This window comes from Meriones unguiculatus, chromosome 12, assembly GCF_030254825.1.
Source record: "Meriones unguiculatus strain TT.TT164.6M chromosome 12, Bangor_MerUng_6.1, whole genome shotgun sequence".
NCBI lineage: Eukaryota > Metazoa > Chordata > Mammalia > Rodentia > Muridae > Meriones > Meriones unguiculatus.
Window position 1 is genome coordinate 21,077,676 of NC_083360.1, and position 13,786 is coordinate 21,091,461.

At 36.4% G+C, this 13,786-nt stretch overlaps 1 protein-coding gene across 1 annotated transcript in view; it reads left to right on the plus strand.

The window, feature by feature from the left end:
* Fbxl5 (F-box and leucine rich repeat protein 5) overlaps positions 1–13,786 on the plus strand; it is a 38,176-nt gene that overhangs the window by 13,520 nt on the left and 10,870 nt on the right. The window contains exons 4-9 of the mRNA XM_021664350.2: positions 331–517; positions 4,073–4,255; positions 5,922–6,047; positions 8,549–8,697; positions 9,575–9,657; positions 10,475–11,197. Of these exons, the coding sequence (XP_021520025.1) occupies positions 331–517; positions 4,073–4,255; positions 5,922–6,047; positions 8,549–8,697; positions 9,575–9,657; positions 10,475–11,197 (1,451 nt within the window). The remainder of the gene's footprint in view (positions 1–330; positions 518–4,072; positions 4,256–5,921; positions 6,048–8,548; positions 8,698–9,574; positions 9,658–10,474; positions 11,198–13,786) is intronic.

The following is a 13,786-nucleotide window of genomic DNA, read 5'->3' on the forward strand; positions in this document are numbered from 1 at the left end:
CACACTTAAACAAGACCATACCTTAAAGCATTCAAATATATGAGTCTGTGGGTTTGGTTCATTCTTACTCAAATCACCACAGGCAGGTGCTGGGCTCTAATGTTTAACAATAACGAAATGATTGACTGTTTAACAAGCTTGGTACAGGAAAACCTTGTTCTTTAAAAATTTTTAGAGGCCTGCTTTATGCTGTGTTCTTTAAAATTTTTCAATAGTTTAGTGATGATAACCACACTTTATATCTTTTTGAAATATATATTATTAATATTCAACTTGGGGTTTGAGTAAAATAAATTGAAAATCTTTCCCTATAAATACTTTTTAATTTAGGTTTTTCAGCCCATGTTAATGGAATATTTTACCTATGAAGAGCTTAAAGATATCAAAAAGAAAGTGATTGCACAGCACTGCTCACAGAAGGACACAGCAGAACTCCTTAGAGGTCTCAGCCTGTGGAATCAATCTGAAGAGCGACAAAAAGTTTTCAAATACTCTGTGGATGAAAAGTCAGATACAGGTAAGATTCACCTATTTTAAAAGGACAATTTATAGTTGAGTGCTGTTGACATTTTGTTACACATTTTATCTGTGGAACAATTTAAGTCAGGCTTTTATACTGTGGTTAGTTTAAACCATTTTCACATAAAAATATAATTGGAGACCATTGTTTTATTGTAAAATTTGGTGATTATAGTATTCATCCGTCTGCTTAATCCGCATTCAGAGGGGCAAGCAATATAGATATTGGAAGCGGGAAAGGACAGGAGCCTACCATAGAGGGCCTCTGAAAGAATCTACCCAGCAGGATATCAAAGCAGATGCTGATACGCATAGCCAAACTTTGGGCAGAGTGCAGGGAATCTTATGAAAGAAGGTGGAGATAGAAAGACCTGGAGGGGACAGGAGCTCTACAAGGAGACCAACAGGCCAAGAAATTTGGGTGTGGAGGACCCTCAGAGACCGATGCGCCAACCAAGGACCTAGACCTCCTACTCAGAAGTAGATCATATACAGCTCAGTCTCCATGGGGTTCCTTAGTAAGGGGAGCAGGGGCTGTCTCTGACATGGACTCAGTGGCCAACTCATTGACCACCTCCCTCCTGGGGGTGGGGTCAGCCTTCCCAGGCCACAGAGGAAGATGATGCAGCCAGTCCTGATGAGACCTGATAGGCTAGGGTCAGATACAAGGAGAGGAGGTCCTCTGCTATCAGTGGACTAAGGAAGGGACATAGAGAAGAGGGAAGGAGGATGGAACTGGGAGGAGATGAAGGAGGAGGCTATAGCTGGGATGCAAAGTGAATAAATTTTAATAAATAATAATTTAATAAAAAAGGGAAAAATAATATTCATCCATCTAGGGTGGGGTCAGATGTAGGGTTAGGCCACATGTAGTGTTTCTTGAGTGAATTTTTTTAGGTGTAAAGTAAGTACTATTATGTTAAGGACTGTTATGTTAAAAGTAGTATTACAGTATCAGCCGGTTTTCTGAGCTCCCTTGATTATAGTGTCAAATTAAAAATTTGTTTTCTTCATTTTTATTGTATGTATATGCAATTTTGCCTGCATGTATGTATATGTACCCTGTGCATTCGATGTTCATAGGCCGGAAGAGGGTATCAGATCCTCCAGGCCTGGAGTTATAGTGGATCCTGTAAATAGAACCTGTTCTCAGAAGTGAGAACAACCAGTATTTGTAACCTCTCTCCAGCCTCATTATGGCATCTTTTATTTTGTGTATTTTTGTCTGTTTTCAAAGTCTGTAAAGTTTATAAAAATTATCCTATGTTAACTTACAGTTCAATATAGAGTTTTTGGACTTTATAATGGAATGAAAGTAATTTGTGTACTTAGTTTTGAATTTTGACCCTTTTTTATGTGCAGTACAAAATTTTCTAAATGTCTATAAAGGCGCGTCAGCAACAGTGAGCATTATAGTCAACCATGTCCCTTCTCGGGATCAACCATGCATTCATGTTTTTCATGGAGGACAGTGGATGCCCTCCAGTTCAGCAGCTGTGGTGTTTGCTAAATTAGGTGCACTTTTGTTTCTGGGCATATCGAACTTATGATGGATTTATTGGGATATAAGTCCATTGTAAGTTAAGGAAAGGAACATTTTAATTTTATTTTCATTCTCTGCTCTGATGTTTATCTTTGTCAGTTTGTTTCTAGTAGTGTTCAGGGTTGTGAATCTGAGAGAAGTAAAACTTTTCTGTGTATAGTTACTTTGAGAATGTGTACATGAAGTACAAATAGAGTAGATGCTTACCCTTCTAATAGATGGTGTTCTTATTTTTATTTAGCTCAATAGCTTTGCTTTTTAAACAAAACATTAAAAAAAATTTACATCCAGGCATAGTTGTGCACACCTTTAATCCCAGCACTCTGAGAGGCATAGAAGCAGGTAGATCTTCAAGTTAGAAGCCAGCCTAGTCTACATAGCAAATTCCAGACCAGCCAGGGCTACATAGACAAAAGACAAACAAATAAAAGAACACAAACAGTTGGCATCCTTACTCTAGCAGAAACTCTTCTGCCTTTAAATTGGTAATGGCAGTGTTAGCCCTGTAAATGCCATATAATTTTTTGAAATTGGCTTTTTTCCAGTATTAAAAAAAAAAAGATTCATGTTTAAACAAAAACAACTTCATGAGTCGAAGCTATGATTAAACCCATAAAGCTATAAGCTTTACTCTTGAAATACAGCTGTGCCCTGGATACCACGCCAAAACCTGTTATGTCTTGTTTAATTGTAACTATAAGATGGAGTTTAAAAGCATCACATACATTTAATTTTCCCTCTCCTTCAAAGAAAATTATAGTTGCATTATGTTTAAAATATTTGGCATTTTAAAAGTGGCAGTTTAAAGTAGTTTGATCATAGTGTTTCTATATTTAAGATTCTTTGTGAAGACAAACTAGATAGACAAGATACTCAAATTCTTAACAGTACTTAGGATAAACTAACTTTATCCTAGCACCCCTTGTTCCATGTTTGTTTTTCTCTCAGAAATATGAGAAATATGCTAACAGATTGCAGGATCATAGGAAGTTTCATCTTTATACAATACTTTATTTAAAAAAAAATTTGGGGGGAACAAAACTTTTATGGTTTTTTTAAATTTATATATATATTTAATTTATTCACTTTACATCCCAGTTGTAGCCCCCTCCCTCATCTCAGCCTGGTTCCATCCTCCCTCTCTACTCCCTATTCTCCCCTAGTCCTCAGGAAGGAGAAGCCCTCCTCCCCTACCAGCTGACCCCAGCCTTTTAAATCTCATCAGGACTGCTGCATCCTCTTTTTCTGTGGTTTGACAAGGCCACCCCGCCAGGGGAAAGATTTTTAAGGAGCAGTTTATGTCAAACACAGCCCCTGTTCCCCTTGCTAGGCCACCCACATGACGACTGAGCTGCCTATTGGCTACATCTGAGCAGAAGGCCTAGGTCCTCTCCATGTGTGGTTCTATAATACTTTATAACAAAAGATTTCTTACCAGTACACCAGAGAAATTTATGTTTACTGAATTGGCACATAGTTTAAATAGGTTAAGGCATTTGTAGATTAAAGAAATCTGATTTCTTAGACCTTTTACATGAACTGTCAAAATCAAAGAGGGAACATGAGGAAGGAACTTACAGCCTTATTGCATGAATGGAAAATATGAGCATGAATGCCATTAACAATGGCTTGTGGATCTCATAACCTGGCAGAGTGTATGCTTGGTGATTTAAAGCAGTGTAACCTGTTTGGTTCCTTTTTCAAATGATGCTACTTATGCTACAAAGTGAGTATTGTTTTTTCTGTGACGCCTTTGTAAGAGGAAGTCCATTCCGTGTTCAGTATTGTAGCTCCCACTGATGAAGTATGATCTGGGCCATGATAGTTTAACCCTGCGTGTTCTTAACAAGTTAAACATCCCCATGTTACCTCTATTGCGTGTTACTTCCTTTTCACATGTTGCAAGCAGGAAGGAATTAACTTCAGGCACTGACTTTTATTTGTGATTGTAATTTTTTACTGCATTTGCACATGTAGTCTTACTGCTAAAGATTTTCTTTTTTATTTCAGAAGCGGAAGTGTCAGAAAACTCCACAGGTATAACTCATCTTCCTCCTGAGGTAATGCTGTCCATTTTCAGTTACCTTAATCCTCAAGAATTGTGCCGGTGCAGTCAAGTCAGTACTAAGTGGTCTCAGCTGGCAAAAACAGGATCTTTGTGGAAACATCTTTACCCTGTTCATTGGGCAAGAGGTAGGTAAATGGGACTTCCAATTTGTTTAAAAACTATTTTAGTCTGCCTTTCTAGCATTAAATGTAGCCATTAATATGTAGTGCCAAAGGGAAACTTTGAGAGTTTAACCAAAAAATAGATTTTGTAGTTGATTTCATTTTAGCATGCATTTTAAAAGAGCTAGGAATGGTAAAATATTTGTGAATAAATTATTAATGACTACAATTTCCTTTAGAATAATTAGGAAAAAATGTCAGAGGGATAAACATTTTATCACTGGTAAAGTGTTGATAATTGTTGAAGATAAAACATGGGCATACAAAAAAAAATGGGCATACAGAATTTCATTGTACTGTATCTTTGTACATATGACTATGGTCAGAATTTTTCATAGTATAACTTTAAATGTAATTGATTTTTAGAGCTGTTAATAATCAGATTATTTGAGTATTTTAAGCATAGAATAAGTTCTGTAAAATATGAAGGTGAGATACGGTTCTCCTTTGGTCATGGCTTAAAGTAAGCAGCTCTGGTTTTGTCTTTAATATAGCCATTATAATGCCTAATGTATTGCTCTTCAAATCGTATTAATTTCTTTGCGCTAAGTTACATTCGCATATGAAGGTTTAGAAAAACTTCTCATAAGCATGTGATATAATCATGTATGATTTACAGCTATTTTGCACTACATTAATTTGTCACTGAATTAAAACAGTGTCTTTTAAGTATCAGCTTCAAAGCTCACATATCAGATATCCTGCATATAAGACACTTACATTATGATTCATAATGATAGCAAAATTACAGATATGAAGTAGCAATGAAAATAAATTTAAGGTTGGAGTCACCACAGCATGAAGAATTGTATTAAAGGGTTGCATCACTAGAAAGGACAAGAACCACTGATCTAGTAGGTAGAGGTCTAGGTTGCTGCTGAACACCTTGAAATCCATAGGTCAGTAACTTATGTCAAGGACTACCCAGCAGCCTTAGATGTTGGTGGTGTCTAGTTGGGAGACCTTCAGGGAGATATAATCTAAGAATTTAATAAATTGCTATTTTCTCTGTCTTCATAAACATAAAATTACAATTACATGTACTGTAATTGTAGGAACTTATATTATGCTTTGGCTTTACCTCAATGTGTCCCTTGACTCCTGTTCTACCTACTTCTGTATGCTGACTGGTCGCTAAAGAATAGTTAGCTGTCACAGAATGGATTTACTGGATCCAAAGTGAAGTCACAGTAGGGAAGGAAAGATTAGGTCATTTCTATTTTTTTTTAATTGCACCTATAGATCCTGATAATTATTTTCTTAGAAACTAGGTTATTATCATTAAGCTTATTTTTTATAAAGGGGAACTGAAAACTTTTTCATAGAGACATATACATGGCCCGTATATAGCAGACTATGTAAGCTTTTGAAGTCTTTTTCTTTAGTTTTAGAGAAAGATTGGGAAGTACTGATGTTTACTAATTAAGTACTATTAATTGAACTTACATGGTCATGGTGGTTTTGGTGTGTTTTAAATTTAATCCTTTGCTTATATATGTGCAGTTTCTTAAAACCACAAATATTTCTAAAAATAGCCATTCCCTTTAGTTCCAGTATGGATAGGAGATTCTTTTTTGTAATGGCCTTATATGTAATTTGACTTTGTTTCTCTCATTTGTTCATTGTATAGGTGACTGGTATAGTGGTCCTGCCACTGAACTTGATACTGAGCCTGATGAGGAATGGGTGAGAAATAGGAGAGATGAAAGTCGTGCTTTCCAGGAATGGGATGAAGATGCCGATATAGATGAATCTGGTATTTCATGATTAGAATAAAAATTATTACATGTTGTTTAAATAATTGACTTCTAGTTAATAATTATTAGGCCTTAGAATGTATATATTTCATGTTTTCTAAGTAGACTTTAAAAGCCTCCTTGTGAAAAATTTGAAGGAATAATAAGTAAATTTGGAATTTTTTGTTAGAAGTATTTTTTTAAAAGAATGTTTTTTTATGTTTTTATATTAAAATAACAATCAGAAAATGATGGTTATTTTTGTGTGGAAATAAACTATCTTAATGCTTTACAGCTTTTAATATATGATTTAGTGGTGTATCAGTTCATTAGCTCATCAGCATTTATTGAATCATCTGTGGCTGAGAGAGGGGAGACAGAATGAGGCTTCTTCTGTAAAGTCGTGTCACTTGCCTCAGGGTTGTTACAGAGTTCAGAGGTAATATGTATGAGAGACTTTGGATGGGTGCAGCTCAGGGCAGAACACTCGTATAGCATGTGTTATGCCCTAGGTTTAGTCTATAACACTACAAAAAATTAATACAGGAAAATTAATCATGTTGCACAATTTTAGTCCCCCCCTCCAGTAAGTACTATATGAGGGAGGGTTTGAGAGTGGGTAAAATTTTATTTTTACTTTTAAATAAATAGACATAAGGGAGAATTTGTAATTTATAATTTCTTTGTTCTGGGTACATAATGAGGATTGCTGTAATAGATATGCACAGATGATGTTTGGGAGTGTAGGGGAGGAAAACAGATTCTTAGATACTACTTTAGATAATAATTTCTAAAAGATTATAAAATAGTGGAAAATTTATAGATGAGAAGTTTTAAGTAGTTTCTGTTTATAAAACTAAAATAAGCTGGCCTAGTTGAAGGTCTGTGCTTGTAGAAAATAAAAACCATAATGATATTTAACTACTTCAGAGTAGTTAAAATGTTGCAGATTTTTATGAGTTGAAGAGGGCACATTTTGATACAGCTTTAGGAGTTTGGAACTTTCTTTAATAAGACAGATTATTGTAGCTAGCCTTAATCATATGCTTATCTGTGGCCAGTAGTAGAGTGTGTAACTGCAAATTTTATAGTAAACAGAGCTCATCTAGATAGGAAGGACCACAGGGGAAAAATGAATTAAGAATAAAAGAATAGGGCTGGAAAGATGGCTCAGCAGTTAAGAGCACTGGTTGTTCTTTCAGAGGTCCTGAGTTCAATTCCCAGCAACCACATGGTGGCTCACAACCATCTATAATGAGATCTGGCGCCCTCTTCTGGTATATATGTAATAAATAAATAAATCTTTTAAAAAAAAGAATAAAAGAATAGTGGAATAAGGTTTGCTGAGGTGATTTTTAGTGATAATACATATTGTCGATGTAAAGGAAGAATTTAAGGTATTTTATAAAGTACTTGAAATCAGTAAAATATTAGTTACTCTTACATAGTTTTCTTTAGCTACTATATTCAATTTTATTTTAAGTAGGTCTTTAATATGTTAAGCTGTTTTATGTTTTGGTACACTCAGGTTAGAACTTTAGGTAAGTATTGTAAAGATAGATCCGAAAGAGGACATAGACCCCCTGCTTAGATGTAACCTGTACACAGTTCAATCTCCATGTGGATTTCTTAGTAAGAGGAGAATAGACAGTCTTTGACAAGAGGTTGCCTGCTCTGTGATCACCTCTCCTTGGTGGAGCAACCCAGCCAACCCACAGAGGAATTGGATCCAGGCAGTCCTGATGGGGCCTGATAGGCTAGGGTCAGTCATAGGGAAAGAAGACTTCCCCTGTCAGTGGACTAGGGAAGAGAAATAGGGTAGGAAGAGGGTGGGAAGATGGGACCTTGAGATGAGGGAGGAGGCTACAACTGGGATACAAAGTGAAAAATTATAAATAATAATAAATAGATCCTGAAAAGTGAGACAGTTTTTTAGGCCTACTTAGAGTATGTTTGTTTGTTTGTTTGTTTTTGTTTTTTTATAAAATTGGAATTGTAGGGAATTTTGTTTTCATTAACATTGGGGCTTGAACTCAGGTCTTCACTCATCCTGTGAAAGCAGTCTGCTGGCAAGCTAAACCTGTAGTTTTTTGTTTGTTGTTAGAGAAGTATAACTTGTTATAAACATCTGAGCTTCATAAAAATTACTAAGTCAAGTGCAAAAGGCCATGTTCATGTTTAATTTTCTATGAGCGAAGGTGTTTCCTTTTGCTTGAAGATTCATGATGATAAGGTTAATGGAGTTGTTTCATATCTCCTAGCTTTGTGTGCTTTTTAATTAGGTGGAATAACTGATGGTATTTAAAAAAAAAAAGTGTACATCATTTATTTCTTCTCTTGAATAATTTTTGTAGTTCCTTCACTATTCAGAACTTTTTCTTGTTGCCTGAAAGTGAATTGTTTGCAATGGAGTTTGAGGGCAGTATAGAGTATTTCATATTCAGTATTTCGATGCATCCTTTTGAGTGGCCTACTTACAATTGGTGTATCTAGTTCTTAGATGTTTGAATTCATTTTACAGAAGAGTCTGCAGAGGAATCGATTGCTATCAGCATTGCACAAATGGAAAAACGTTTACTCCATGGCTTAATTCATAATGTTCTGCCATATGTTGGTACCTCTGTAAAAACTTTAGTGTTAGCATACAGCTCTGCAGTCTCCAGCAAAATGGTATGTACAAATGAATACTAGCTTGAGTATTAAGAAAAATAGCAGTGCAACAACCTTGGTTTGTTTATTAATGTTTATTTAAGAGGAAAGAATAAGAGTGTCTTCCCATGGATGGGTATACACTGCTTGCTTTCATATAATTTCATTTCTTAGACTATTCTTTGTAGCATAGAGATAAGAGAACTAGAACTAGGCAGGTAAGCATTTACTTGGATTTATAGATGTAAAGTAGTAAATCTTAGTTCTATATGGTTGATTGTAATATGTATGGCATGGCAAGATGGACAAGTGAGATGAACTAGTTTTATAAAAGTATGACTTCCTACGTACAGTCTCCTTGAATATTCCTTAAAAAGTTTGATTTTTCTGGGTCTGATTTCTAAGAATCTTTAAGAAGATTACTAGAAATTTGAGCCCAGGAACTGGAGAGATAAATTGCTCATTTGGTAAAGTGCCTTTTGTGCAAGCATGAGGACCCGAGTTTGGATCCCCAGCATGTACAGATATATGTAAAATAGCATGTATATATAAAGACAGTGTGGGAGACCAGGGGAAGTGAGTGCAGAGACAGGCAGATTTCTGGTAATTATTTTGCAACTACACTAGCAGAACCTATGAATTCAGCATTCAGTAAGAGATTATGTCTCAGAAAGTAAAATGGAGGAAGACACTGTGGATTAACTTCCGGCCTCCACATATACCACACCAAAAAGAAACTTGAACATAGAGTGTAACTGGTTTAATGTGTTACTATTATTTTTCTTTCAGTGTGCATATAGACATAGGACAAACCACTGGGTTATATTTAGCATTGTCTGTTGCTGATCTAACTTCAAGTTCCCACAGGTCCTCACAGCGACTTTCTTTTCCTTCTTAGGTTAGACAGATTTTAGAGCTTTGTCCTAACCTGGAACATCTGGATCTTACCCAGACTGACATTTCTGATTCTGCATTTGACAGGTTATTTATTTTTAAATATCTAAATATAATAAATTCTGACTGGATCAGCAAAAATATTTTCTATTTTCTTGTTTACATAATTGCTGTTTACTCATACTATTCCATAATCCTGCTAAATCCCTGACATGTGTGGCTGTAACTTGATAGAACCCTCCCAAGTTTTTGCCTCCTATTCACATATGGCAAATTATCTGGAAAATTGGTACTGCCATTTGTATGTCTTAGGAGCCTTGCTTTGTAATTGTCTAGGTCAGCATTACCTGTTTTCAAGGTTTTATTCCAGTTTTTAAATGCCTTTTGTCAAAGCTCTTTTTTAATTCATGCTTTCTGGTTCAATTACCAATTTGTTCAAGCCATGAAAATGATTCTTCCTTGGAGAACATTAGGTTTCTTCTTATTTTACCTCCCTTTTATTCTGAGTTCTGCTATTTAAGAGGGAGAGAGAGGTGGTTCTACCTATTTCTAGAGTTTGTTTCTTCTTTGTCTTCATTATTCAGTAGTTACTCTGTTTCACTTATGTGCTGCTTCTACTCTAAAGGCTTACTTTTAGAACAGCAAACTTAAGTCTCTTCTATTTTTTTCTCCCATCCTGACCTCTAATAGGTAGCAATAATATTTTGTTTTTTAATTACTAGTCTTAGGTTTGGTTTTATTCCTAGCACTTAAAATATTCCCTGATGATAGAAATTTCAGAAATGTTTAAACGATTTTGAATTTAAAATAATTCTAATGCTTATGTATGTGTGTGTGTGTGTGTGTGTGTGTGTGTATAGTTTAATACTTTTGAGGAATTTAATAGGCTTGTTCCCTCTTGTAGTTGGTCTTGGCTTGGTTGCTGCCAGAGTCTTCGGCATCTTGATCTGTCTGGATGTGAAAAAATCACAGACATGGCTCTAGAGAAGATTTCTAGAGCGCTTGGAGTTCTGACGTCTCATCAGAGTGGCTTTTTGAAAAGTGCAGGCAAGGGTCTTTCAACTCCATGGACAAATAAAGATATTACCATGCAGTCCACCAAGCAGTATGCCTGTTTGCACAACTTAACTGATAAAGACGTTGGTGAAGAAACAGACAACGAGCACACTTGGACTAAACCCATGTCTTCTGAAAGTTTGACTTCTCCTTATGTGTGGATGCTAGATGCTGAAGATTTGGCTGACATTGAAGATGCTGTAGAATGGAGACACAGAAACGTTGAAAATCTGCATGTGATGGAAACAGCCTCCAACTTTGGTTGTTCCTCCTCTGGTTGTTACAGTAAGGACATTGTGGGATTAAGGACTAGTGTCTGTTGGCAGCAGCATTGTGCTTCTCCAGCCTTTGCATACTGTGGCCATTCATTCTGTTGCACAGGGACAGCTCTAAGGACTATGTCTACACTCCCAGCAACTTCTACAATGTGTAGAAAATCATTAAGGACTACATTGCCCAGGGGGAAAGACTTAATTTATTTTGGGAATGAAAAATCTGACCAAGAGACTGGACGAGTACTTTTGTTCCTCAGTCTGTCTGGCTGTTACCAGATCACAGACCATGGTCTCAGGTGAGTGATCATCTCTAGGAAATGGACATATTTTTATTCTCAGATGAACTATTACATTTTTGATCTAAGTTTTTCGCTTGATTCATTTAAGCAAGAAAGTTACCAAGGCGTATTAAGAATGTTGGAGCAATAGTGCCTCTGATACCAACATGAAGTTGCATTTAGTAAGTTCAGATACATTATGAAATGTAGAGGAAAATACATTTACAAGTATTTACATTTAATTGTAAATTAAATTAGTAAATTGATAGTAAATTGTAAATTAGTAATTGGCCACATTACATTTTAGTGTGTAGATGTATAGGTTATAGTCTCAAGGGCATGTTACAAAAGTAAATTTTATATTGAACACTTTGGAAACCATGTGTGTTGTAGTTCAGTGTGATTTTTTTTTTTTTTTATACCTATGAGGTGCCTGTAACCTAAATTGCTGTTGATCTGTGTTCACGCACTACTACTGCTTTGAGACAGTCTCTGTAAGTAACTGTGGCTGGCCTGATACTTGTCATGTAGACCAGTCTAGCTTTGAACTCCCAGAGATCCACCTAACTCTGCTTCTCAAGATTAAAGGTAGCACTTCTGCTTTTTTGAGCCAAGCTCTCACTCTGTCCCAGCTTGCCCTTATTCTTGCTGCAGTCCTACCTCCCAGCACCCATATGGGAGCTCATGGAAGCTTGAAACCTGTAACTCCACCTCTAGGTACCCAGTGCTCTCTTCTGTCCTCTGAGGTACCAGATATAAAGTTGGTGTATACTTAACATGCAGACACATCACATGCAGTTCGACACTGCTGGAGATCAAACCTAGAGCTTTGTGCATGCTAGGCAAGAACTCTAGCAACTTAGCTGTGTGACATCCCAGCTCTATAAGCACAATCTTCAGTACAGTATACTAATTACCTAATCCCCCTTTTTGTAGCAGAGAGAAAAGTGGGTGGGGATAAAGTGTTCAGTATCTTTTGAGAGACTGAGAGGCAGCTCTCCACAACAGCCATGTCTTCTTATGCTGTGGGACCCACTTAGAGTTACAAGATTATGAATACTCTTTTTTTAGATTTATTTTTAATTATGTGTGTAGGTGTTTGTTTCTGCATTTGCACATACGTGGCCTGCAGAGGCCAGAGGCAGTGGATCATTTGGAATTGAAGTTATGGTTGGTTGTAAGCTGCCTGATGTGGGTGCTGGGAACAGATCTTGAGTACACTGGAAGAGTAGTGATTAAATCTCTGATTCATCTCTCCAGCTCCAGTTATACAGCATTAGAGACAATAAATGAAGAACTGTGTACAATAAATACAACTGTGTACATGATTAAAAATAAACTGAAATAGTCAAATACTTCAGTATTTCATGTTTTTTGATGATACTATAAGTGAAATTGCTTTCTTAATTTCCTTTTTTGATTCATCATTGCTAGTGTATAGCAACTAAATTTGGTTTTGATACAAGGGTTCACTATGTAGGACTGCTTTTCTGTCTGTGTTAAGTGCCTTCAAACTTTTTGTACTTTTTTGGAGGTACGGAGGTGGGGGGAGTAAATGATTTATTTAGATCTTGAATCTCAGGTAGTCCAAGGTGACTTTGAACTCCTTGCCGTGAACTCCTGATGTTCCTGTCTTGTTGTGGGTTATTAATATTTATCATTGATTTATCTTTTAGTTAATTAGCAGATATTCCTAAACCAGCTGTATATCCAAATCATCGTATGGAGACTAGAATTTAATTAACCTAGAGTATAATGTTGGGCAATAGTTACTCCACCATAAACCTCCAAGCCTGTATAGTTTCCTACCATGCAGATTTCACCCGTTATACTTGTATTTAGTCATATCTTAGGTCTAATTCATCCTTCCTCACAGTCCCAAGTCCTGCCCTGCCAATCTCTGCTCTCCTCCCCCAGCTCCACTCCATTTGCTTTCTTCTCCTCCGCTCCAGACCAGGATGTCTACCCTATTTTCTCCATTGCACAGCACTGGCTGGATGTTTAATTGAAAATATAGAGAACAAATGGTGGCATGTTTACACAAACTTGAGACAGGTGATAATTTGAATAAGCATCACAGTGCAATGTCCGGAGGATTGAAACCAGATGATGGGATAGAGAAATCAGAATTTGAATGAACAAGGATACATACATTCCACAAGAATATTATACCAACACTGTCTTTCTTTCTCAAATGCTGGGATTATAGACCTATGCCACCATTTTCATGGCATTCAAACTCTACTGTTTTATGCTGTTCTTCCAGATACTTTTTCAAATCTTAGACTCTCAGGAGGGTTATATACCTCTTGCCTCTTCAAAGGCCATACTTGGCTGTTCCAGGGCCCTGAGTTGAGTGAATAATCGTGTTCTTTAGTATACTTCTTGTAGGGGAGAAATTACAAAGCTTACTATAGGGAGGATAACTGCCCCTAAAACGGCATAATCTTTTTCATTTATGCTACTCTGTCATTTGTTTTTTTCTTTCGCCCCTTTGGCGAACCACTATTCATGTACCTAAACCTTCCAGAGACCTACCAGGACAGCATTTGACTTTTTCCTTTTTCTTTTTCTAGTCTAATGTTTCTTTTAGAAGCAGTAATGCTG